General features: G+C 39.4%; 1 protein-coding gene and 1 long non-coding RNA gene across 7 annotated transcripts in view; one reads left to right on the top strand and one right to left on the bottom strand.

Moving 5' to 3' along the window:
* Positions 1 to 27578, top strand: part of CCDC146 (coiled-coil domain containing 146) — a 60418-nt gene that overhangs the window by 30958 nt on the left and 1882 nt on the right. For all 6 annotated transcript variants that reach the window (XM_015882124.2, XM_032442329.1, XM_015882052.2 and 3 more), the window contains 15 exons: positions 326 to 408; positions 3739 to 3948; positions 10983 to 11040; positions 11547 to 11723; positions 12340 to 12413; positions 13772 to 13999; positions 14747 to 14933; positions 18116 to 18211; positions 18723 to 18893; positions 20031 to 20119; positions 20214 to 20378; positions 22417 to 22641; positions 23256 to 23484; positions 25959 to 26087; positions 26488 to 26625. In XM_015882124.2, coding sequence (XP_015737610.1) covers positions 326 to 408; positions 3739 to 3948; positions 10983 to 11040; positions 11547 to 11723; positions 12340 to 12413; positions 13772 to 13999; positions 14747 to 14933; positions 18116 to 18211; positions 18723 to 18893; positions 20031 to 20119; positions 20214 to 20378; positions 22417 to 22641; positions 23256 to 23484; positions 25959 to 26087; positions 26488 to 26625 — 2259 coding nt within the window. The remainder of the gene's footprint in view (positions 1 to 325; positions 409 to 3738; positions 3949 to 10982; positions 11041 to 11546; positions 11724 to 12339; positions 12414 to 13771; positions 14000 to 14746; positions 14934 to 18115; positions 18212 to 18722; positions 18894 to 20030; positions 20120 to 20213; positions 20379 to 22416; positions 22642 to 23255; positions 23485 to 25958; positions 26088 to 26487; positions 26626 to 27578) is intronic.
* LOC107323954 lies at positions 7970 to 26559 on the bottom strand. The gene is made up of 2 exons (XR_001559383.2): positions 26459 to 26559; positions 7970 to 8072 (listed from the first exon to the last, which is right to left on the bottom strand). It is a non-coding gene; the product is annotated as an uncharacterized LOC107323954 (long non-coding RNA).

The following is a 27578-nucleotide window of genomic DNA, read 5'->3' as shown; positions in this document are numbered from 1 at the left end:
ATTAAGCATTGGCTCAAGAAGCCAAATTACTGCTCTGAAGACACCTGAAGAATCTTCAGGAGATGGCTAAGATGCAGCTCAGATCCATGGCTTTTGTAGCATGGGGTAGGTGGAACAGTTTGCTCTTGGAGTTTGCTGAAGGCCTGCATGGATACATAAGGCAGCATGTTCTGTGGCCTGGCACAATCTAGCTTGAGCCAAGCTGCTCTTTTTCATAGCCAAAACCTCATTAAATTAAGGGAGTCAATTATGGTCATAAAAATTACAGCATAATGAAAATATTAGTGCTTAACAGATTGCATAACTGTCTGTTTCTCTTCCCTAGCTGTTTTCTGCTGGAAAACTCACCAACTCCAGAGTAGCTGATCTGAAGGCAAAGTACACCCTGCTGCATGAAACTGTAAGAAGGTACAGTATTTACAGTTCTCAAAGCATATCTTGTGCAAATTCTGTGCAAATAATGGATTTGTCAACTTATCCCTTGCCTTTTTTAGACTTTGAGTAGCCAAAGATTACATATTTAAGGTAAATTTCTGGTTGAGGCCTAGTTATTACTTATAACTTTCTTACAGTGACTACTTACACTGTGACAGAGAATAAAAACCAGTATTTTTAATATGAAGATTCAAGGGGCACTTGAGCACTCATTTGGACAATGTATTTTTTAACACTAACATAATAATAAAGGCAACTGAAGGAAACACAAGCTTTAAGTGTTGTTTCTCCAAAATATTTGATATGCACTGATCTGAATAAAGTCAGATGACCTTTTACACAGCCAAAGCCTTATTCTAGATTCAGATTTTATTAGGATGAAACTATAAGACTTTTAACATTGGGATCCTGTGCTTTCAGGATCAAGCATATTAGTCACAAAGACTATTGCAAATATTGGAGCCCTGCTGCTCTATTCATCCCAGTAACACAGTACTATCTACTCTTCTTTTCCTTCTACTCAAGGAAGTGCTCAAGCCTGGTATAGAGTTAGAACCACAGTCCCTTCTCTTGTCTCTCCAGAGCAGGGCAGACTCACAGCTACCACATCTATATATATTTCCCGAGAGAAAACAAGACTTAACTCCATTCAAATATAAAACTACTTTAAACCGTCCAACTACTGTAAACCATGCACCAGAAGTGTGTTGGATGATAGATAATAGCCCTTGTTCTTTTCATTGTTCTCACAGAAGTATGCAGTTGCTGTACTTCTGCAAGAAAGTCAATTGGAGGGAGTCACAAAGCACTTTTTACTTGGATTAGCCATGTGTCAAAGCAAAACACTAACACATGAATGCACTAATGCTAATTTCCACAGATTGATTTCTCCTACTGGAAGAAAGCAAGAGAAATCAATAATCAAAAATTCAGAAAGAAAGTGCAGAAAGAAGTGATGCTGCAGAAAGAAGTGATGCAAGTCTTCAAACTGACTGTAGTTTTTTCTTTTAGCCAGTGATTTAACCTAAGGGAAGTTCAGACTGAATATTAGACTGGACTAGACTAAACTAGACTACAGTAGAATAGTTCATTTGGAAGGGACCTTCAGAGAGCTCAGCTATCTCCAGCGCTAACCAAAAGTTAATGAGGATGTTATCCAAATGCCTCCTGAACACTGACAGGTATGAGGCGTCAACCACTATAGGAGGCCTGTTCTGTTGGTTGGCCAGTCTCACAGTAAAGAAAGTTTTCCTAATGTCCAGTCTGTTCCTCTCCAAGTTTGTAACATTACTATGCCTCCAATCATTGGTTACCAGGAAATGGTAGCTAAGAAACTTTGTAAGTTCTTCACCAGAGGGAGGTGGGTATGGAAAAGGCCCCCCATAGCAGTGGCCATGGACATCTCTCCCTAGATCAGGCTGCCCAAAGCCCAGTGAGGAACCAAATGTAATTTTATATAACATTTATGTTTAAGAACTATTTTATAAATGAGAGTGCATTATTGCATCCGATCATATTTTCTCCCCACATCAGTTTCACTCTTTTTGTCTTATTTAAGAAAGATCTAAGCATTATTTAGGATCTTCCACAGACATCTCAAACTATTTTCCCCTTGAAATATTATTATGTAAATACATCAAAGCACGAAGTTCCTGATAAAGACACACTCTTGTATCCTGTCTGTCTGTGGTTTTCTTATTTTCTGGTCTAAAAAAGGAAGTGGTAATTTAACTAGAAGTGTTACACAAAACAAAACTCTTCCTTCTTTGTCATTTCAGCCATGTTTGTACTGTGTAGTTAGTTGTGTATTTTACGCTTTACAGTTAACATCTTAGTTCTGTTCTTTGGTGTGATATAATTTTGTTGTTACTTAGCTTGTAATGTACTCACAATTGCCATCTTTGAGCTAGAATTTGGTATAGAGATTCTCAGTAAAGAAGATTATAAATTCTAAAAAATAATAAATTACTTTTTTTTTTTAATTAATAAAGGGCAAATGATTGAGTTCTTTATTCTTCCTCATTACTTCTGACTAACTGCAGCATACCATTGTACAGAGCTTACAATTTAATGATATTGAGAAGGCACATACAATGATAGTTAAAGCAAGAAGACTAAGTTTGCCTGTCAAACAATGTATAAGAATTTTCATGCTGCACTTCAACAAGACTCTTCCATAATTTCCAATGCATTTTAATATCAGCTCTTAAGCTACATTATTTGGCTTTCACCATGCAGGCTCATAAGCATATCATGAGTACCAGTCTCTTAGCACTGACAGAATAATACAGTTTGTTGTTTCTTCGAAGCCAGACTTTGGTGGCACAGATGATTTCAGATAGCTGATGAGTTTCACTAATATGTTTCCAGAGAAGTCCACAAATGCCGTTGCAGCCTGAGATCACCAGGTGAGCTGTTTCAGCAGCTGGTAACACTCCAGTGACAGCAACACATGGCTCAGCACTGGGTACGTGTCCAACACTGAGGTGCTGTACAGCCCAGGCTGGGCCCTATGCTGGTGAATACCACCCTGATAGTGGTCAGCACACTGATGTGATAAAACATTTTGTATTGTAGGCCAAATCCCTTTCTGCATTCTTAAGACAGTAACTTGTGCTGAAAGGGGTGCATTTACTCTCTGTGAATGGGAATTTTGCTACTGAGTGTCATTGCTTAGGATTTAACCCTAAGACTGGTTATCATCTTCATACTTGTCTCTGCTGTAAAAGGTCATGTAGGAGAGAAAGTGCATTTTTTGCATGCCAGGAAAGAAAGGTTCCAGATTTTCACTTCCGTCCTTTTCTGCACACTGTGCAGTTACTGGAGCTACGCAGTTAAATGTTGCTTATTCCTCCGGAGTATTTCAGTTATTCAGAATGCCTGCCATGCAGTCTGTGAGCTGAACCACTAGCTGATACCACACACCCCTTAGGATAAAAAGAATTGCTGTCTCTTCACTGTTTCTAGGAGGTGCTAGATGAATAGCTTTGAATAACTTGGACTAACTGACCATCTTTCATCTGGTTAAAATTAGAGGTTAGAGGCAGAAAATCCCCTTTCAATAAGCCTCAATGTTCTCATGAGACAACGGAACAACCTAGGTTTGAGTTGTTGACCTCAGGAGGTCTCTGGTCCAACCTCCTGTTTGATCGGGGTCAGCCATGAGATCCAACCAGATTGCATGGGACTTAACGCAGTCTCATCTCCAAAGCATTGGTTTATATGCTACAGAAAAATAAAGAAATGTAAATATAAAGTTTGTGCTTCCTATTGCTTAGATCTAAGTTCTTCTTCTTAATGTAGTTTACAGGAATCTGAGATCCAGCTGTTGCAGGAAGCCAAACGTCTTAGTGTAGACCTGGAACAACAGCAGCATGAGCTGGAAAAAGCAGAACAGTTCCCTGAAGATTCTTCCAGTGAAGTCTGGCGAATAAGGCAACAGCTTCTTAACTGCCAAAATGAGTACAACGCTATTAAAGAAAGAGAGCATGGAATTCAGTTAAGGATAAAATGGTAGGTGATAACAGTCAGTCTCTGCTTGTTTTGTCATAATTTGTCTAAAAGATAACAACATAGAACGTAATTCACTTTCCTCTCTGCCTTACATGGATGTATTTCTTGACACCTGTTTTTAAGCAAATTGAAACAAACTTGCCTAGTAACGACATTTCAGTGATGAATAAAATTACTCCTGTGTGTGGTTTGTAGATAATTTTCATTTTAGAAGGTATCCTCTGAAATGCAGCTGGACTTTTATCACATTGTACAATTAATGTTTAGAGAGGCAAAACTTTCAGCACCAGTTCTAGTCTAGGACATCTTTAATACCAATGGCTAAAGTATTTCAGAGCTCTGGTGACTGGGATCTTATGGAAATGATGTCATAAATAGACTCAATGCTATTTTTAACATCAAAAACACATTTTATTCAGGATTTTCTACTCAGATATTTAAAGTAGGAAAAGCACTTCTGTACCCTCACATCTGAGAAATGAGAAATGTGCTGTGAAAGATGTGAATACTTGAAGTGTTTATAAAAATTTATTACACAATATTGTATTGAATCATTTACACATCAGTGTATTGTACTTTGTCGCTTCTACAGTAAAATTACAAGCAATACTATTGTACTTTAAAAAAGTGTAACAGTGGAGATGAACTCCTATTTCCACTTTGTGGAGTGTTTATATTTTAACCCATCTTCTAACCAGCAATACTTCAGTTGGCACGTAAAGCTGGATAAGTAATGTCAGCAACTCAGCAGTTAAAACCAATTTTCTACAAGGAAATCAGGAGCACTGCATGAGCTGCATGGAGTAGATTTTTCTGGCAGCTCTTCCTTGATACTTTTTGAAGAGCCAAATGTTTTTTCTAAGAGGGAAACTTGAGAAGGAAGCAAATTGGGAGTGGGAGAAATAGAGAAATCATCTGGAAAAAATTATTTGCTATGAGATAATTAAGCATCATGAGATTTCCTGAAGTCATTATTAAATACAGAATGTATTGAAATCTACAAGCAGTCCAGAAACACACTGTTCAAAATTTCATGCTTTTTGACCCATTTCCCCTCATGCATTACAAACATTTCTCATAAGTTTGTATTACATTTCCAAAGTAATGGTGGGCTTTGTATGATCAGGGGACATCTACTCATACTCTATTTTTTACCTTTAGTCAAAGGATTTCTATGTCCTGCAGAAACACAGCTTAGATATTGAAGAATTGAAGAACCCTTGAACGTTTACTTCATTGATCCTTAAATATGAATTCAAAATCGTATAGCGTCAATTAAAAATGTATGGCCCGGGTCAGCAATACTGTGAAAAAATGTTCTTTTGCTTTTACAAGAAGCTTCCTCTATTGGTGTTATGCTTTGCATGAGATCAAACCCAGCCGTATGGTCTGACGCAAAGTCCATATGGCACAGTATCTAAGAAGACCAAAAGCGCAGCAGCCAACCATTTGTGAGACAGAGATTTCACGAGCCAAATACATTCCTCTTTATTTAGGAATCCTCAGTTGATCCCTCTTCCTTCAACTTTTCCTGTCTCCTCCTAAGCCAATATAAACTTCTGGCACTGCAGCACTCTGGGCAATGAGTTCCACAGATTAACTCCACAAGCACTTCCACCACTTATCTCTTTTGAGCCTAACTCATCTGTTTTGACTCCTAGCAGCTTCACTTTATGTCAGTAGTTGTACTGGATGAGGCCAAACATCTGGACCCCCATTCATCTTCAGTGCTGCAGGATGGTTTGATGGATCTCAGTTGCATTCCCCCTCATTTATCCACTTTCTAAAGTGAAGAGCCTCAGGGTTTTTGAATGTTCCTTATTCAGCATCTGTTCCATGCATGGGTCTTGTGACTGTTACGGGGTTGGTGTGAGGAGAACACGCCTCATTTATCCACAGATTTGCATTCTGGGAGAGAATGCACTAACCTGCCAGAGAGGAGAGGGATTTTATTGTTAAAGAAGGGTAGAATGAATAGGACTGTCAGAGTTACATATCAGTATGAGGAATGAATAAATGGCTATGGAGAAAAACAGAGAGCAGATGTGAATATGTTTGTAAAGAAGAAATGTGTTGGTTCAAGTAAAATAAGTGAAACTGAGGTTGCAGAATAGTGAGTAGCAGGTTCTCTAAGAAAAGCATTGACATAAAATGAAGAAGTCTGTGCCTGATGGTTTTCTCCACATAATAAAATTATACCTTCTGACAGGCACAAGCAGTATCACAGCCTGGGGGCAAACCTCACCAAAGATACTGTAAGGCATCTGAGAGTCATCTTAAGGTGTTAGGTGCCTGCTTGGTTCCCTTCATTTCTCAGAAGGATGGAATCTCATCTCGTGGTCTGACCTCTCTTGGCCATCGATCTCCCTGGAGCACAGTTTCCCTTGTTGTCCAACTGTGTTAACATAACACTCCCAGCTGTGTTTGGCACTTACAACAAAACTTCGGGAATTATGACTAATGGCTGTTTAGCCTAAAAACAAACATACTGCTTATTTACCTTCTTGAATGGAACGTGAAGGAGGAAAGACTTTGAAGGGAATCCATGTCTGTTATCTATTGCTTTATCTATTTCTAGGAGTCCTGAATAAGATCTTCCCTGCTTAGACGGGAACAAGTGAGAGCCTCTGTAGACTTTCTGTTTCCTTGTTTCTGTAATCTCTTCTTTTTCACCTGCAGAGTGATAGTGATAGAGTGATAGCACTGTTGGGGTTTTTTGTCATTTGACTATCTTGTCCATGTTCCTTAGTGTTCTGTGTTCTCGCTTCCATCTTTCATTTCCTGTTTTCTTGCCTCTGTAAACATTTATTTTTTTTTTTCAGATCAGATACATTTTTCAACATCTGAAATTGGTATTTCATCTTTTGCTTTAATTACTTATTGTTTTGTACAACTGGATGTGCCTCAGTAAGAATACAGACTTAAAAAGGATCCATATGATCAGCAAAAATGGGTTTTGTCTTGAAGAAAAACTTCATTTAAGTGCCCATGTGAGATTTGGAGCCCTGGCTTTTGAGATAAATTAAGGAAGTGCTGCTTTGCTGTATTAGACGATAGCACTAATTATAGCTTATTATTGATAAATAATGAATTTGTCATATAAATGAACATATGACCTAAACTTTGAGAAGTATTTATACACAGTATATATACAGTATACAAACACAATATATATACACCATCTGTGTGGTTAAGGGTACCTGATTCTTGAAAACAACTTTCTCCCAAAGCCCCAGTCTAATCTACGGCCCTCACAGCCAGTTACCCAGCATGAAAAATGGCTACTCACTCAAGTCCTATGTGCTATTGCAGGCAAATTGGGATTGCAAAACAGATTTTGTCCTTGTACAAGCATTACAAGTATGGAAAATTACTTCAGTGCTTGCAATTATTTCAGTATTAGTCACCCCATAATTAAAAGGGGGAAAAGTTTTTTATCCATAGTTTATCTAGTAAAGCATTACAATTAATAAATAAATTAGATTACAGTTTGAACTTGTTACCAGCTAGTCTTGCTACTGCATTCTCCGGTGTGTGCAAACTGAACAGCGTTAGGAGCCTTACAGGAATGCCTTGCTGGCACCTTGTCAGCTCTGCTATCTTCCTGCAGTCCCTTGTTGGGGGGTTTTTAGCTGTGAAGTGCTGAGCACTTTCCATGGTACCTCGGCAGTCCCCGCTATGTGTAAACCTAGTTGAAGGAATGAGTTCACTTCCTCGTGTGTTGGGATTCATAACGTTGAGAAGGTTCTGGCTCTTTTGCCTGCTGAGGAACTGAAATAGAGCTCTGTTGACAACAAGCACTACATTTCTTAATCTCTCTGTCGATTTTGTTTTATTTCTGTGGTGTTTGCAGCTGTAGACATCTCTGAGGGAAAAGTCTGGAATGCGTTTTCATTAATAGTCCAATTTTCCACATGCTTTTTTTTGTTCTTAACTCATTACATCTGCATCCATGATAGCTTTGAATGCACCTTACTGCTATTGAACTGCACGAAAATGAGTAGAACAAGGTGAGAAACACTCACAAACACTCCTTTACTGCTGCCTGGTATGTGCTCCTCTTCCCCTCCATTGCACGAGTCCACACCCATAATCACTTCAACTCTGAGAGCCAGTTTAACTCACTAAAAGAGAAAAAGAAGTAAAAAGTCTGATTTGGTGATTTTTAGCTGTTTTAATGGCTTATGTTGGCTCACAGAGTAGTTTCTTAGGAACCCTGGAGCTGCCTTGAGGGTTCTGTGGCCAAGAGATGAGGAGAAGCCTGGAGATTTGAGATGCTCAGTATTAGTGGTAATCTATTAAACTATTTAGCTAACAACTCATGAAACCGTATAAGTGTAAGATAAATCGCACCAATAGCACTCATCAAGTGCACACAGAGCTTTGTTTTAGCACCTAACTTAAGTTCAGGTTTGAAACATTCATTTTAAACTTTAGATGCAACTTTTAAAGGATGTTTTTCTAAAGGGCATCCAATGGAAACAACTGTCAGAAACTAAAGTTTCTTTAGTTGTTGTTTTGCCAAAAAACAACAATGTCAGGGAGAAAACACGAGTTTTAGGAAAGCAAAATGTAAAAAAAGTGAATGTGAAGTATGCAAAACTGATGTAGTAAATTGTTTAAACATTCACATTTTTTGAAAGTATTACATGGTAACATTCAAAATTAATCTTTCCCTTCTTCATTTTTTTTTTCCATTCTTTTTACCACGTCTTTCACCCCTTCCTTCTGCCCCCATTTTCTTTTTGTCCCTTTGCTGTTTTCTGTGTAAAAGCAGCCAGTAAGTCAGCTCCTCTGGCAGCTTCACTTGGTGCTTGCAGTTTCCTTATGCCCTTATTTGTGTCACAGAAAATGAGGTGTTCAAATCGTTTTACTTTTGAGGGGTGGCAGAGTCTTTGTTGTGAGGCTGGAATGGCTCTGCAGGAATCTGTCCTCATGAGTGAGGAATGTGACAAGAGGAAAACAGTGTCAACTGTGTTGTCCTCCTGATTTTTGGGGTTGTTCTTTTGATAGTCTGGCACCATATAAAAGAGGGCACAGTGCAGACTGATGACGAACACTGCAGTACCTCTTTAATCCATTTGAACAGGGCTTATTTAATCAGGTTCTGTGGCAGTCAGACGGTTGTGGGTATTTGTACAGAGTGGACATTGATTACAATTAGTGTGATTATGCCAGTCCCAAGGAGTCCTGCTAGGAATCCTGCCCAAACATGCTGGGAATACAAATTGTCACTATTAACTTATTAATACACTCAGACAACCTGTCGGTGGGTGGAAATATTGAGTTTGACCAGCACAGCATTCCAACATGGGCCTCAGCTGTAGCTCAGAGGCACAGTGCACAGAAACATGCTATCGCCAAATCAAAGTAGCTCAATTTTCAGTGTAGTTTGATCCCTTTGTCTATAACCAGTGGGATATAAAAGGAGAAACTGCTGAACCCACTTCAGCAAAGAAACCACCTGATGTTTCTGTCAGACATAACAGTTCCCATGGAGGTGCACTTGCAGTCTGCACAAACAAATATATATATGTACTGTAATCAAGAAGTTCTACTCCGTGTCTTTATTTCCTCTTTGCTCTTCATCTGAGTCAGAACTTGTTCTTCACAAGCATTTGGATTGCAACACTGTCAGCTCAGTTCTCTTTTAACTGTTATATTCCCTCGACTGTTTAAAGAGTCTTTATCTGAGGCTTAGTCATGTAAGTTTTGCTCTTTGTGTTTGAGGTACAAAACATAAGAAACCAGTTATTGGAGGGGAGAAAAACCCAAAAACTAAAAATGTGAGGAGATCCAGGAGACTTGACCAGCATATCCTCATGTTGGAGGAACAAACACAGATTAAGTGTTTGAAGTTGATTCTTTTGTATATCTGGGACAAAGAATTTTGTTTCACCTGCTCCTTTGTTGTAATCATTACTCATTTATAGCTTGAGACTCAAAAATTGTCATCACAAACACTACTTGCATTGAGAGAATCTGCTTCATAATTGCCCCACCAGTTCTATAAGGACTAAAGCTCAGTTTGGTTGTGCTAACGTGAGAGCTGCTATAGACCATATACCTCATTTAGGATCAGAGTTGTTCATTGTACGCACTGGGGTTGTACTGATGTATTCCTTCACTATTCCCAAAACTAGTTTGTGATATTTGGCAGGTCTGACCTATCTGCCATCAAGAAGCTCCTGTTATAAGTCTGACAGGCTTGCTCATTCAGCTCCATTTTCATTGCCACTCCTTCGACTTTCTCAGGGTAACATGGCTAAAAACATGCCCAGAGCTCTCCTATATTTTCCTGTCCCCCTCCTGCTCTCCTTCATCATCTGTCTCTGTTGTCAGACATGAAATTGCAATGTAGTTTTGGACATAGATAATCATTAAGGTCCTTTTCAACCCAGGCCACTCTATGATTCCATGATCACCTTGGCTATTTGGTTTAGTTTGCTCCTATGTCCCATTGCCTTAATCTACATCTCCAGCCACTTTTCAGGAATATTTTGTCACAGGAGCCCATTTTAGACTTGAGGAACTTTACTTACAATTGTTTACAGTGTGAATGTGAACAATCAAAGGAAGAAAGTTTCATACCCACAGACTCACTTTCATTGACATGAGATCTCTTTGTGGACATATGTTCCCCACCTACGCTTTCCTTTTCCTCAGCTCCATGTGGAAATGCTGTGTTCTGCAGCAGGGAGGACCTGTGGGTATAGTGTGTTTCTGATCCTCTAACTTTGCTAGTGTAAGCACAGGGGTGAAGGAGGCACAAAAGCACAAAACCCTACAGGAGGTGGTAAGGCTGAGAAAATCCAGATCAAAAGTTTAGATATGTGAACTATAAAAAAGCAATGCTTTTGTATGACCTGTCTTTCAGTTAGCAGACAGCAATCTTTGTTTAAATCTGAACACCCTTAAGCTGTTCCTGGTGATAGCTCACCATACATGTTAGTCGAGCAGTAGACAGGCTTCAGCACTTGTTCCTTGTTTGGTATATGATGTATACAAACAGCTCTGCTTTGATTCTCCTGCAGTTTGCAAGAAGAGAAAAGACTTCTGGAAAAAGAATATGAAAGAGCTCCGAAGCAAGGGGTAAGTATGAAATGTGAGAAAAGCCACGATTTCGGTTCTGTTTGCTATTATACCAAAACATCCGTGAAAATATTTTCATGGTGCACGGCTCTAGAGCTCTTTAACTTACATAGAAAGATCAATAGCTTGATATTATAAGAGAGATGATAGTAAATCATTCAGGTCTGATAACTGCAGGGGAATCTGTGCTCATATGGTACATAAAAGATCTGGGTATTCCTAAGTTTACTTAGTATTATTTACAGCATGTAGCAATTGAGTAACGTGCAGATAGCTACAAGTTACAGAATTTGAGTATGCAAAACACATTTGCAGTCATAAATCCTGATGAGCACATACATATTTGTTTGAAATGAAATCCTGCTAACTATCAGTGGAAGAAAATATCATATTTCATACCTTGTTGTAAAAAATGTTACCATCATTCAACATCGGTGAATTCTGTAATATCTGAGGCCTGAAAAATGCACAGGGAAAAATCTCAACTTTTACTTCATTTTTTAAAGGAATCAAATAAGGCAATGAAAAAAATGAAAGAAGATTGTGATGAGCTCGACAAAGAAGTAACCCAAAGGAAAGCAGAAGTTAATGCAGTGAAAGAAGACATTTTATCCAAGCAGGAACTGGCGTTAATAGATAAGAAAGAAGTGGAAAAGCTTCAGGAGGTCCAGGATAGTTTAAAAGTAACACGCAATTAATTATGCACATATCTTTGTGTTTGTGCATGCCTGTGTGTGTGGGTGCCTGCTTTTGTCTAAGGATGCAGTGAATCTACTGGATGTTGTCATTCCAAATCATTTAATGGCATTACAGTGTTTTTGATAGTTTTCCAGGATTTGATAGTTTTCCAACAAGCATGAGATATACCGCTGTCCCACGTTCGCTATTATTCCTGTCGGAAATAATAGTAGTCATGTTTTGATTACAGATGCTTTCCAAAATGCCATGTTTGCTATGTCGTGTGCTTGTAAGGCTCCTCTAACACACCCAACTCTGTACAAACTTGTCCAGAGAGTTAAAAAATTGCACCCAGGTCTTTGCATCTTTCCCTGGGGTAGACGACATACACAGACACATTAACTGCATCCGAGTGTGAATCTTGCTTTTCACACATAACGACATGGTAAATAACACCGTAATTATTTTCAAAAGCAGCAGCTACAATTCCCTGAGATAAGCTCAAATAATTCCAAAATACATTTCTTGCCAAGTTTCACAGCAGTTCCAAATGAGTATTAATTCTGTGAAATCACCCAAGATTGCAGGACTACAAACCTAACCTCTCTCTTTTGTTGCTAGGATGAATTAGTCAAGATCCTCGGTGTTCCAATGCAACTTAAAAAAGAAGCTGAGAAGATAAATCAGAAAAAAATGTATGCTTTTAATGAATGAGATAAATATACGTATTTATGTATGCCTTATTTTCATCCACTTGTTACAGAGGCCTTAGAGTTGGTTAAAATTAAGATAATAACTTAAAACAGCGTCGACAATCCACTCAAAATCCATGCACCCTTCTGAAAAATGTGTATGCAATGAAATACTTTTCATTTAAATACTTTCCTCTATAGGAAGATGTCCCTGTCCATGTCGGGGGGCTGGAACAAGACAATTTTTAAGGTCTATCCAATCCAAACTATTCTATATTTCTACATAATTTCAGCAAAATAAAGAAAAAAAAAAAACGAGGACAAAACTTAGCTGAAAATTATTTAACCACCTTACTGCACTACAGTAATATATCTCAGATCTGGTTAGTAGATTTTCAGTGGTTAATAACATTAAACTGTTATGTATATTGTGTAACATAGCAATTAGCCAGCTTCACATGTTCCTGATCTCAGTGAGTGCACATCAGTCCATTTACATCAGCCTCTGTGAAACTGCAGCAGTTCTCACACAGGTGGAGGTCTGGCCCAAAGGAAACCTTACATAGCGGTTTGTCAGGCAGAGGTGGTTTGCTATAAGCTCTCAATGTGAACTCTGTCAAATATTTCAGCCTTTTATCTCTCTGTTTCTGTGGCTGTTCTTTCCTCCAACAAAGTATGTCGTGCTGCTTTCTGCATGTGTAAAATCTATCTGGTACCTGCAGAGTCAGCCCGGTCTCTCCCAGCTGCTGGAAGCCAAGTGCCCATCCAGCTGCACAGTGCATACATGCCCTGCTAGCACGTGGGGATACACAGAAGGTTTTGTGTTGCCTGCCTGCAGACTCTGCCAGAAAGTTTCTGGTTGACTATGTTAAATTCCTAAATTTTAAGATCTATATGATAGTTTTCTTCATTTTCTGCTCAGTACTTTGCTTAATGCTTAATGTAACTCTGCTATTGTAGATACAAGTTTTCCCTATTGTGTTACAGAAAAGCAGTTTTAAAGAGTGAGTGCACTGGGTAGATTATTAATGGAGTACTGAAATGAGTCCTTCTACCTGAAGCCCTGGAACGACAGCTAGAAGCATCACAACCCTGTATCCAGTGATGCTGATAGAGCTCCATTACCATTTTATAACACTGTCCTGATGCCAAGATCCCCATGATCATTTGTAGTTTGATGCAGAACTGTTTTGAATGTGAAGATTTTCACTGTCTGTAGCTTGCTGTTGTACATATTGAGTAAATAGCTGTGGCTTTGAAATAATTTTCTGCTCCCATGAACACTGACAACCTAAATTTTCTCATTTAAATACATATATAGCAATGTCAACCTCTACTCTTTTGTTAACACATATCCACAGCAATGCAGAAAAGACGAACGAAGACCTTAATAACCAAATGCAGGAGTTAAACAGCACCCTGAAAGACATTGACAAAGGGACAGAAGAGATTTTGCAAGAAAGAGAAGTTGTAATGAAGGAACTGGATGGAAAACGAGCTTTGATGGAAAGCAGAGAACGAGAATGTGCTGCTTTGACAAAAATGCTAGAAACTGGTAGAGAAAAGGAAATGGCCATCCTGGTAGAGAGGTAAGAGCAGTAGGTGTAAGCCGTGTAGAGTGAGGGAGAACTTTGTTTCTGAAACATCTCTTTTTGTATTGCATTGCTTATGTTTTCAAGTTCTATGCTGCAACTGAGATGGAATATCAGGGTTGGTTTTGTTCTCCCTCCAGTGAAAATGTCTTTTTGTCTATGTACACCCAGAAAGCAAACTGAGTTCAGTATTCTCATTTTTGGACAGGAGTCACGGATTTCTGCCCCACAAACTCCATAATTTCAGTGGGAGTTGACCACTCATACCTTTCATATTCTCTTTGAAATTATGATCTTACATGTACCTCGTAAAGTAAAATGAACAGTTTGGTCAATCACAAGCTTCAAATGACTCCTCCTGAGGAAGAAGTACGGGAATAATCACAGTCATATCCCCAGCATAAATGCTTTTGCCTTTGAAGTTTTATGTTAAAGGATCACAGCACTGCGAACTGAAATATCTGGGGGAAGTGGCTGTGCAAATACACTAAAAAACGCGTCTTCTTCCTATAATAATTCGTTTACAGACTTGTAGCAGATTTAGAACAGGTTGTGATACCTTGCTGGCATAATTAGGAATATTATAATTTCTTAAAGTCATAAAATTGTGAGGTGATGATCACAATTCATGATTTTGTCTTACTGCTTGGAGATAATCACACTGTACCCATTAAAATGATTGTGCCTGATGCAAACACGTCTTGCTCAAATTACCTGTCTCTGAAATTCTCTGTTTATCTACAGAGACTCTCTGAAAACTACGTTAAAGGAACGAATCCTTGAGAACAAACGGCAGCGGGAAACTCTCATTCGCATGCAAATACAGAAAGATAAAGAACTGAAAAGTCTGAAAAAGATGGAGCAACAGCTGAACATTATTTATGATTCCTTGGAACAAGATAAGTCACATCACAAAACCCTCAAAGTAGAGGTCTGTATAAACACACTGATCATAAGAATTCCAAAAGCTCTTGCAGCAAATATATCCGTGTATGATATATTTGGACTGATCCGAGCAGAGGGAGTAGGATAAGACTTTTCTAAGTCTTATGCACATAGAAGTGGTAAAAATGCCACTGCTACTGATTAAGGATGTTCTCAGTTTTACGGCTGTAGTGAGAATACTGTGTCAACCCATGCTGGGACTCTTATTAAGAAAAAGTAATTAAAGGAGCATCCTAATCAGAGATGGCACTGACTGTGTTGGTACTGTGGCATCATGTCTTCCTTTGAAGCCCTGTATCATTTTCTATGTGCAGTAGCGTAGTAGCTTGCCTGCTGGCATCAAAGAAGTTTTTATCAGGCAAATAAAGCCACAAAACTACATATTACCCAGGTCCTGGGTTTTACATCAGGTAACAAACAAAAATAATCTATATTAAGTTTGAAGGTGGCTTGAACATTGCTGCATATTTATGATGTATTTAACATTATTCAGGGGGTAGGAAATGAGCATTATATAAAGTCTGGTAAAACCTAAATATTTCCTTAAGTTTCCTTAATTTCCACTGAACTTTCTCTTTTCTCAGCTCCCTCCTCACTTTAGTGCATCAACCATTACTCTTACACTGATTTACTCTATTTATTTGTGCCTTGCACTATACTGCTATTAAAGAGCAGTTTTAGTTTGCTTGTCTACTTGAAGCGCTTCATTTCTTTTCTCCTTCCCATTCTTTCTTAAAGCATTATTTTGTCTGCTTTTTCCCAATACCTTCCTCTGGTATTTCCCCAATACTGGTCCTTCCAGTCCCTCTTTCTCAAGCTCTTTTCCTACATTTCTTCCTAGACTGCAAGTCACTCTCATAAAATTCTCCTTGCTTAGTCAATATTTTTCTTGCAGGAGAATAAATTATCAACTATCTGATTTGGAAGTACAAGGAGTTGATGTTTCTCAACATGACTCTGTGTCAGTCAGCACCATTTGTCTTGGTCCTAAGCAAATTCTGGCAGGAAAAGTAATTCTTTGTTGCATCACTGTAAAATAATCACATAACTTTATGATATTGGAACCCATGTATGATTGGCTTTGCTATTTGTCCAACTCTAAACGTTACTCAGTAATATTTGATCTTCATCGATCAGACTTTTTGTTTACTGTCTTCCTCTATACATCAATGAAGGTGACATTTTCTCCTGAATTCACACATGCTGTGATTACCTTGCAGCACATTTGGGAAGAGGAAAAAGCTCTACATAACCACACCCAAACTTTTAAACTGAATTTCTCCAGCCATTGGTTAAAGGTTTGCACATACTGCAGACTTGGATCTTAAAGATCATGCTCCGTTTCTGTTTGCTATCAGCTCAGAGAATCTGGAAAGCTGTATTTAGTCCTCTGTTGCTGTAGAAGAAAGAATTCTGGAGGGAGGATAACAATTGTTCAAAGTCATGTGGTGTTAAAACCAAGCCCCATAATTCACTGATAGCTGTGGTTAAAGTTCACTGAGCTGGGTGAGATCCCAGCCCAACCCATTTACACTGTGTGAAAGGGCCAGAGACCTTCAATAGGACCATAGGTTTAGTTGTATTGCAGGGGATTCCCTCAGTGCTAACACCAGGTTATACTGCAGGCTTGAATTTATGTTGCATGTTGCAGCACCGTGAGGTTGTAGGGAGAAGGAATGTCAGCAGAGGTAAAGGTGGAGCTCAGAGTAGAATCATATAGTCCAGGCGCTGTGGGACGCTGCTGTGTGATAACATGAACAGGCTGGGACAATACAACCTTTTCAGCTCATCAGTCTCACTATCTGTGTTTCCTCTGATTGCCTTCTTGGCTTTTTGAGATGCAAAAATGTGAAATACCTCCCCCTTGAAGCACAGTCAGCTCACATGCAGCACTGGAGTGAGAAGGACTGCAGTGATGAGCTCAGTTCTGCTCTCATTTGCTGTCTTGAGATGATTTTCATTTGAAAGATTTGGGAGCACAGAAGTTGACATGCTTTAATATTCAAGTGGTTCAAGCAAAAAACTCACCAGAAATAACAGCTAATACAAGAAGGTGATTGCAGAAGCAGCAGTCCATCAACGTGCTTCCCCAGATCTCTCTTAGTTTAAGTGATGTGCTAATTGTAGAGCAATTGATTTGTAGAATAAGGAAATCGCATAAACACTTCCTTCAACTTTTTTCTTCTCAGTAAGTGTTTTTCTTCTCAGTAAGTTGTGAAAGGTCAGCTATTGCTAAAGTGACATTCTGTGTGAAAGAGAACTGGAGGCCCTGGCTGGGCTGCTGCTCTTCTCCCTGGCTGTGTCTCCTGCTGCCAAAAGCACCAAACTTGAATCTTGTCTGATGCCGACAAAAGCCCTGAATGGATGAAAGATGTCGGTATGAGCTTTCTGCTTTCAGACTCAAGAGCCTGATGGCACCTTTAGAATCTCATCTTGGAAATGTGGAAATGTGCATCTACATCCACCACAGCCAGGAGTGTGCAGCAGAAGTGGTAACAGTGCAGCAGAAGTGGAAACCGATGTACGCTCTGCAGAAATGCTGTGTTGGCTCCCTCCATGAGAGTGAAAGCAATTTGCTTGGTGTGGGTTACGTTGACCTTTTAGCAAATCTAAGTCAGATCCGACCTGTCCCAGAGCTGGCATCAACAAGCAAATAACCTCAGAGCTTGACCTTTACCACACCACGTTAACTTTTCCTTTAGTGCAAGTGAACAGTATCTAGTTTTATAATATTACCACTGAATTGAAAATCATGAGTGCAGAACATGTCCCTGTCTGTGTGAAGGTTTTCTAACATCTGGCTGTGATCTGAGAAAGGTACCACGGTGCTGTAAGGCCAAAAAACCCAGTGCCTCACATGTCCGCCTGAACTTCCTGGAGCTTCAGGAGGAAACGGGAAAATCCTTCATAACTTAAAGGCAAAAACATAACACTTATACATGCCGTTACTTCAACTGGGCTTTGTAATGTTTAAGAAAACGTTCAGAAACTTGGACATGTTGCTGAGGACTTCTACTTAACTACCACAGCGGTTCTTGGATTAAGAGTTGTAAGACAGAAAAATAATCATTTCATTGTGTGTATAAGTAACTGAAATAGATTTTCTGCATTTCCCATTTTTCACACCTCTCGTTGTCATCATTCAGAATGCCTGATTTATTTTTGTAGGCAGAAGCTATCCCCAGAATTAATGCAGTATTACTAGAAAGAAGACGAGAACTGCAGAAGGAAATTGATATGAAAAAGAGATGTTTAGCTGAACAGGTGATGAGTTCTTCATTCTCATATTAATTCCCTGTAATGGTTGGTTTTCTGTCATGAGAATAAAGGAAACAATATTTGAACTGACCAGCAGGACAGCACAAATCATGGAAGTTCCCTGAATAAACTCTCCTTTGAACTACAGCAAAGACTCGGGAAAGTCCAAATCTTGATTTCAGAATTACCACATCTCTTTGAGGTTCTTAGCATAGAAGGTGTTTTCCAAACCTTTTGTAACACAGTTTATTGCACGCTCTGATTCTGTTGCTTTTATATTCAGCAGCTGGAAGTGCTGCTGGATGGAGGAACAGAAACTTTGCATGTGCTAAAATATTTTGATGTTACTATGAGATCATGTGTGGTGCTTCAGATGGTATTTTTAAAGTCAGCTTTATTATTCATTTATTTTTAAATCCGTGCGGTTCTATATAGGCATGCTTTGTAAATAACACCAAAGTGTTTCAAACGTTGGGTTTTCCAACACTGATAATACATCAGCACTGATTTCCTTCAGGAGATGATATCAGACACGGATGCCCGCACATTAGAGGAATGCATTGCTGAAGAAGGCCGGTTGTTCAAGGAGCAGGAAAAACGCCGCGATGAGTTATCCAGACTCGCACGTCTGACTTGGCTCAAAGTTGAAGAGAAGGAACAGAAATCGAGGGAATTTCAGAAAGTCCAGGTACAATAAATCTCACATAATTGAAAGTCTGCTCTAAAGCAAAAGTTCCTATATGAAGAAAATAAATCACTGATGAGAGGAACCTCACAGACTCTCATTTCCCATTTTACCTCAAAGTTCCATCGCAAACATTCATCACAGCTGTCCTTGTTCATTGCAAAGGAGTTGGATCTTTAAAGAGATGAGCTTTAAAGGTCCCTTTCAACTCCAAGGATTTTATGATTAACACAGGAAGCTCATAATACACTGTTAGTTTGGTGGCAATTTATAGTGACATATAACAGTGCATTGAAATATCATGCTACAGTTGAACTAAGGTGTTTGAAAGGACTTTTTCTTTCAAGCCTACAGGATAAAATGAACAACCATGGAAGAGGCAGAAATGCAGATAGCCTCAGCTGAGGTCCTTGGAAGTACAAGAAGGTTGTTTTGTTTTGCAAACATTGACATCAGAACTATTCACTCGAAGGAGAGACACCAATTCTTATTTTCCTGATACACTTCAATACATAAATCAGTCTATTTATTTGAAGGAAGGGGGAAAACTTCCCTGTTCTTCTGGCTAAATATCGAGAACAGACTATTTACACTTCCACAACGTATGTCTGCCTTAAAATAAATTGGACGGCTACCCTTATAGTATGCTGTGAATTTCTGACTGTCTATAGAAATAGATTACAAGGAGCAGTTCAGGCTTTGCAAATTCAATAAAAATAAGTCCATAAACAGACAAAACCATTAAGAATATAATTTTGTTAACAAACACTCCAGCCTAGAACTGCAACCAGACATCCACCAGCTTCTCTAATGGCCATATTGTCCTCTTGATATCAGTGGGAGATGAGAGAAGGTTTGTCCACTGAATGTAAGGCACACAAACTAGTAAGGACTGAACAGAACTGAAATCCCTATTGAAATGTAAGTGTTCTGTGCTACTCAATCACCAGAGACTGCTGAGAAGGCAGAGAAAGTTTTTTTAAAAGTGTTATTACAGTAAAAGCATCTCACTGTAATTAGGATAATTTTTTTGAAGAATTTTGACCGTATTTTTCTCATCTAAAAGAGCTGTTCTGTTTCGCTTTGAAAATATTGCTTTGAAAAATCTAAAGCGCTTACTGAATTCTATTTAAATTTCAGATGCAGTTTCAAAATATTATTAGAGAACTAAAAAGAAAGGATCTTGAAATAGAACAGCATAAAAAGAGGAAAAGAAGAGTTCAAAAACAGTAAGAAAACAATTACACATTAGATAAAGTTATTCTCATCCAGATAATGTGTGCATAAACTTGTAAGAATTATTTCTTTCACACTTCTCTTCAGACTCCGAGGAGCTGCTAAGATTTGTGAAGTAATCAAAAATGAAAGGAATAAGTGTATACATTTGCTTAATATTGCTCAGCAGAAAACTACTGAAATTAAAGAGCAGATAAAAGTAAAAGCAAGTGAAAGTGAAACTTTAAGGAATACTCTTATGACCCAAGAAAGGTGAGTTTTAACTAAGCTGTAAATCACAGAGACAGAAATGGGAAAGATTTCTTAGAAAGAATCCTATTCACAGTTACTACCCTGATTTTTAAAACCTGATCCAAACAAAGAAATACTGCAGCACCCTCACAGAACCTGCTCCATTCCTAACAATTTACAACTAGTTTGGGCATCACTGCATGGGAAGGAAGTGCTTTTGAAGTTTGTCTGCCCTCTTCCTCATTTTCCTTTTCTTTCAAGTGAAAAACTGTCTTTATACTTCATTCGTATAACTGTTCTAAAGCCTCAAGCATCTGAATATGAACAACTGTTGTACCCATCCTTTGGCAAAAAGAGTTCCAACCCACACACAACTCCACTACAGACTGGATGGTACCAGTAAATGAGTCGCTAGCTAGTAATATGGCCAATTAATTATTAAATTAGAACTGAGTTTCTTGTTTCAAACTCAAATTGTATTCTGTTGGATAATATTTATTTCAGATCAAGCAAAACACAGTTTCAAATTCTAGGCAGTCCTCATCAAAATGAAAGCTTACACTGACAGCAAAGAGGATAACAAGGTGCAGCTGGTGTTTGCGATTCTGTTTTTTCCTTCATTGTTACTTAGTGGAGATGCCTTTTTGCCATCTTTTTGTCATCCTAATGGTGATTTTCTGCTTCGCATATATAGACAGTGACAGTATAGCTGAAATTAGTAGTTGGGAAAGCAGGAAACTAGGAAAGGGTTAAAACTGTAAGCAAAACAGTGCAGTCAAAACTACGTTTACAAATAATTTGTTTTGCACAAAACTTTGCTTTCTGGTGCCAAAAGAAAAACTGCACAACCAGATGTAAGACTGCAATCAGGATAAATTCAATCTATATACATAGTGAATCTCCATGTGCCTTGACTTTGGAGCCATGCTGGAGCAAGTTGGAAAAGAGGTGGAGCTTGATGGACTGAAGTGATTCTGAGGACGTGCATTTTGTGCTCAATTTTTTGAGGCCTTCCCAATAAATTACTTGTGAGAGGAAGAGGAAAAAAGAAACAAAAGGGTAAAAATCCATCATGGTATCCCTGACTGAACTGCAAACTACTCGCTTTGGAAGACAGAGTACCGGTTTGAAAGTTTATTTCATATTCCATTTAATAATTAAAAATAAAAATAAAAAATGCTGCATTTCTCCTATACCTCCATTCTGTCATTCTGAGACTTGATTGACAAAAGCGGAAACGAACCAGAAAGAATCTCACAGCTTTGCTCAGAGTAATTCAGCCGCCTCATGACAGAACTGAGAATGGGAGGCAGGGCATCTCATCTGCAGCTCCGTATTTTAATAGGAGACAGCGCTTCTTCTTTCACTACCTCTTTTGTATGTTGTAGACAAAGCGTACCAGCATAGATAAAGTAGTCTCTTAATCCACAAGTGACATTTAGTGCAGTTTAAATGCGATGAGTCTGAATTCCTGTTGTTATCAAAGGAAAGCTGTCTTCTGAGCAAGGTTCCAGTGGCCAGCAGTCTCTGGACATAACACCTTTTCTTCTTCATTTTTATGCATTGTTGTGATCTTGTCCCTCACCTTTTGTTATGAAGTGTTTCCACATCTTTCATACGGGAAGATTAATAAAGTTCTGTCTTGCATGAATGCTGGGTTACGGTGTATTATAAGCTTGGAGACCTCAGAGTCACAACTGTGTTATTTAAATATTGAACTGTAAATGAAGAGAAGGACAGGCTTACTGTGCGTTAAGAATTTGCAGTCCACGTTTCTACTCTTTAAGTTTTTTTCCCAGGGCAGAAAAACAGAGTGCAGGCTCCAGTTATAGCATTTCACTGGGCCATAGTCCAGATCTGCTCAAGTTGGAAAGAGCTGATACAGAGGCGGCTCTCAGAAAAGGGTTCTACCTCTTGTCATGCTTCCTCCAAGCTGAGTGACATAGAAGATTCTTTGTGCAAGTCAGCAATTAGTTTAAGCTCTGCTTTTTTTTTGTGCTGAAATTGCTTTCAAATTGAAAGGACTCAAAACTTTCCTACTTTTCTGTTTACATGAAAGAGAACTGCAGAAACAACACATGAAGAATAAAAACAACATAGCAATTAATGAGAGTCTCAGAAAGGATTGTTCCAAAGTCGAAAAAGTCATGAATGACATGAATGAAAAGAAAAAGCAGAACGTTATGGATCTTAACGGACTTACCAACATAGTCACCCATGTTGAAGAGGAAATTGCGCAACTGCACAATAAGTACAAAAGAGCCATAGAGGAAAAAAATGAGAGGTACATGTGTAAATGCGATGCAGTAAAATGGGTCATTCTGAAATTCATGAATCAATACTTTTTAATTTCGTAGCGAAGTCTAACCAAGAATGCTATAGGCACCTTTCCTCCGGTGCCTCGCAGGCAGTTTGCCCCACTGCAATGCAAGTGCTGCAGCATGTCATGTATGTGCCTGTTGGTTCTCCATTGCTGGAGCCATTCATTCTTCAGAACTCTTACAGAACAGCACGGTGCCTTGCCTGCTGAACGCCTTGGGAGCTTGTAGCCTCTGCTCTCTGTTTATGCTTCGTGCACTGATCTCATATGGAAGTGCAGAGAAAAGCTCTCTGATCACATTACTCCATTTTCCAAATGAATGCTGTACAGGGCACAAAAAGCTACAGTACGAAGCACCCAAGTAGTCTTGGTAGCTGTATTCTCCAATTTTCAGCTCGTAATTCTTTTCTTCCCTTTTTAAAACGCTATAATCTTCAAATAACATCTGTGAAATCTTGCCATGTTTCCCAGATTATTGCTATCATTTGAAAAATTCATCTTCTATGTTCTTGAGTGGAATACATTGAATACCAACCAAGGTTTAATACAAGTACCTTTTCATTTTGGACTTATTGCAGCGGCCTCCTGCTTAGAAGTCGAGAAGAGGAAGTATGCATTTTATATGAAAAAATAAACACACAGGAGTTTCTGTGTAGGAAAGGAGATATTGAGTTGCAAGCTATGGATGAAAAGATCAGTTTTCTGAAGATGAAGGCGGCTGAGATAGAGACACAGATTAAATTCTGGCTCAAAGCAATCCCAATGGAGAAAGCCCTGGATGCAGAGCTGGTCGTACTTCAGATACAGGTTGGTGGGAAAGAAACCCTTATTCCCCCCTTGTTGTTTCCCTAATTGTGTATTTAAAAACAATTATCATATAAAGTATAAGTCTGCATGTACAAGGCTTATTAAAATAGGAAGTTCACCAATACACCTGACCAGGAAAGCGCTGATGTATATTTGTAACTTGAAATGTGTGAGTTTCTAGCTTGTGTGTAACTGACCCCATTTGCCATGCACATACCCAACGCTCCATCCCAGCCAGCCCTCCCAGGGCCATAAATGTCAAGATGACTAAGCTGGAGAATAGCAGTCATGGGGAAAATATGGGAACAGATAAAAATTGTTAGAGCCGCATTGATGGGGTAGGTGGAGGGCTGGGGAATATACTCAGCTCTTCACATTTCTAAAATAACAGCCCAATTCAACCTTAACCCTGAGCCTACTCTGGAAACTCTGCTGCCCACAGTGATGCCACGTACATTTCCTTCTACACAAAAACAGAGTAAGTTTTAGTTGTAGTTACAACATGACATTAAACAATTAACAAACTGCAGTTCTCGTCATTGTTCTAGGCATTCTTTCCTTGCTTTCTGAAATGGCCCATTTACTTTTGACCTTATCTCCAGATGGTAATTTTTTCCACTTATATTCTGTCAACGTCTACAGAAAATTACGGTGTCCAATTGCCATCTGTAATTGCATCGATGGAGCTGAGCCTCACTGTTAAATAGTGCTTGCACTGTTCTCTTATTTCTGGTCTTTTAAAGAGATCGTATGCTCTGGTAATGAAATACACTTTTGTGCAATACCTTATGCAAATCATACCTCAGAGAGCTTCACACTGCAATTACAGACTTAAATGATGAATAAAAAGAGCATAAAAACAGATGTCAGACTGAAGAAAATAAGAGATGCTTCCAGATAAGACTTAGAATGAAACCTACAGTCACAAATGCAGTAACAAAGCACAGATGATTTCTGTGTTGAGTTTTCCTTTCTCCATTCCTGAAACCTTCTCCTCTGTGATTATGGTCTGTGTTAAGAGCAAACCTGCAGCTGAAGGGAGGCTGCTGTTATGGGCTTTTAAAATTATTGTTGATACGGTCTCCATGCACAATCCCAAGTCAGGGATTTTTTTAGCAAACAATGACCAATAATCAGTTGTCACCTTTCCAAACGTAACTAGATATTGTGGTTATGGAATATTACATGGTTAAAGCTGGCTGCCAGCCCAGCCACCTCCTTGTGCTGTCAACTATTGTAGCATTAATACTCTTTCTTCTGCTGGTAATAACCATTACGACTACTGAGAAACAGTTTTAAATCATTTGGCTTTACCACCTTGATTTAATAAAAGCCATGAACCCTACAGTGAATTCTGGCATTGATAAGATCATAAATTCCTGTCCTGATTACAGATCTGGCCCCATGCTGACATCCAATAGCATCACTTGGTTACAGTGGGAAAGTCTTTTACAGCAATGCTTATCTGCATATGGCCTTGACTTGATGTGGTCAGTACAGCTCTAAATCTGTCCTTCCTGTGAACCCAACCTCTGAAGTAAAGCTGAAGCCTAAAGAGATTGTAACAGGCACTGCAACCTGAAGGTAGAGCCCACTGGGCAAATTGTCCAAATCAGTGAGTGAGGGGTCTGTATTAACAAAAAGATGACTTTTCCCAGATCAATTATCCAGAAAGTGATTTATTAATTATATCTCTATATATTGCATCTATAAATATTAATAACATCTATCACCTGCAGCTCCATTTCTCCCCATTTTAAAAACCAGATGTGACATTTGCTCTTTTCTAGTACATGAGGTACCCCCCCTACGTACCCTGAGGTTTCCAGAATCAGCCCGAGCCCTTCCCTCTCCAAGCAGCCCTTTGCCTGCTCCATGTTCCCTCTCATCTTTTCATTCTTCAGCAGTTCCTCCTACCTACAGCCAAGCACAGCAAAGCAATTCCTGTAGGGCCTTTTCCCATGCCCTGTATCAAACACACTCCAAGAAAGGGCTTTTCTGGTTTTAAGACCTACCTATCATTACACTGCTTAAGCAGACACACGATATCATGGTTACCTCCATAGTGCTTTGCTTTCCATATTTTTGGTTTAGTTTATATTTAATTCCCATCACCAATAAGCCAAGCATTTATCAAGAAACCTGGATTTTATTTTTTTTTTCCTGGTTTGTACAGCATTTGTTCTGCATCCGTCCTTCTCTAAAGTAACAACTCAAACCTGTAAGACACAGCCCATGGAGCTGTGCTGATCCTATGGAGGTACCACCGCCTCCACTGTGGTGCCTGCAGCTGTGCCATCCCTATAGCAACAGCAAAACATTTGGTTTGTATTTGTGGTGACTTCCCGGAGCTGTGAGCACCGTTTCCTTCACAATGTCACCGCCCACAGTTGCAGGTTCCCTCATCCTTGCAATAATGGTTTTTTTTTTTGCTTCTGGTCAGAAAAGTAACCCTGTGTGTTGTTGTTTGCCAGTATTCCCAGTGCAAGGACAGGATTAAAGAGATGGAGGAAATCTTCGTTGACCCCAAGAATGAGAACAGAAAGCGAGACCTGGGAGGGAAGGACCTGTCTCCACCTGAACTGCGGAAGAAGATTGAACAGGTACTACCAGGTCTCACTGCACAGCCACTAACACTGTGGGTTGAGTTCTTTTAGAAAAAGCAAATGGTGTGCAGAATAATAACCTGCAAGCATGGTGCAGTTCTCACCCACATCCTCTTACTGAAGGGCAGTCAGCAGTGATTCAGCACAAACACTCCCTGGGGTCCCTTGCATTGCTCAAACCTTTTGCTTTACATCCCTGTGTCCTGTGGCAGAGCAGGGATCTCAGCAGGGCTGTGTGGGCACAGGGTCACAGCCCACCTGTACAAACCTCACCAACATTACAGAACTGGCTTTCATGAACTTGTGACGTAGGATTTAACATTCCCACTCAATCTCTCCTCATTATTGCACCTTCCCCCAGCGTTTACCTGTGCTGTGCATATTCTTCCCACTGCAGCTGGAGGAGGAGCTGGTGCAGAAGGAGGAGAAGCTGCTGGAGACAGAGATGATCTACGAACACATCGTCCGGCTCACAGACAGGATCCGCGCCACAGCAGAGAACGGGCAGCAGGGCACAATGCTGCTGGCAACACGGGTAAGGAGGGCACGCTCTGCTCACTGGCCCATAGGAAACAAGATTCTATCTGGGCTGCAGCTGAGATGACTTGCTTGCAAATTACGAAACTAGCAGCTGGAATCAGTGACAGGCAAATTGTATGTTAGTCTTAAGAAAGGACAGATGTAATAACTGCAAAACATGGAAGGAGAGGAGGCCTGATCCTTAAGTAAATAACTTGAGGCTGCTTGGAAAGCGTATAACAACAGAGAGGAAATTGAGAAAGCAAAAGAGAGAAGGACAGAGACAGGAAGTCATCAGCATTGGCCATAGCACAACAAACACAGCAGCAGCCAAAAAAAGAAATCTTCCCACCTCCACCACACTGATGAAAAAGCTCCAAATAGCTCCAAACCCAGTGAGAGATAGAGAGAAAACAAACAACACAGTGATGTAATAATGTACAACAAGGCCAGGGCTGACTTTTCTTTGTTGTTAACTCTGGCGCTCAGGCTTAAAATCAGAACACATCTCTTCAGGAGGAAATCTTTCCTTTTCTACAGAAAGAAATAACACGGCTGCCATTTGCCCTTGTGAAATTACAGCCATTGGCCATTTACTGCACAAAGGGCAGTGTGCCAGAAGTTACACACTCAGGCTCTACCAATTCTCTATCGATTACCTTAAAAACAGCATTGGAGCTCTTTTACACTTTCTTTTTTTGTTAATGTTAATTTTTAACTTCTGTCCACTCATAATCACAGATTCCCACCCTGTTCCCTTTCTGTCCACCTCCCTGCTAAGAACAACTCAGCACCTCACAGAACAGCCGTGTCCGTGTTTTATCACTGAACTACTTTGTGAGGCCTGGACTTAACGCACTTGTTAGTAACGCAGTAATTGTGCGCAGGCTTAATCAGAATCCAGGCTTAATACCTTCCTTTGTGGTAAATGGAAGTCTTGTTCGTCATCTGTAAGGGGCAGGATAGCAT

This window comes from Coturnix japonica, chromosome 1, assembly GCF_001577835.2.
Source record: "Coturnix japonica isolate 7356 chromosome 1, Coturnix japonica 2.1, whole genome shotgun sequence".
NCBI lineage: Eukaryota > Metazoa > Chordata > Aves > Galliformes > Phasianidae > Coturnix > Coturnix japonica.
The sequence above is the reverse complement of the archived record's forward strand: the minus strand, read 5'-3'. Positions and strand labels throughout refer to the sequence as shown.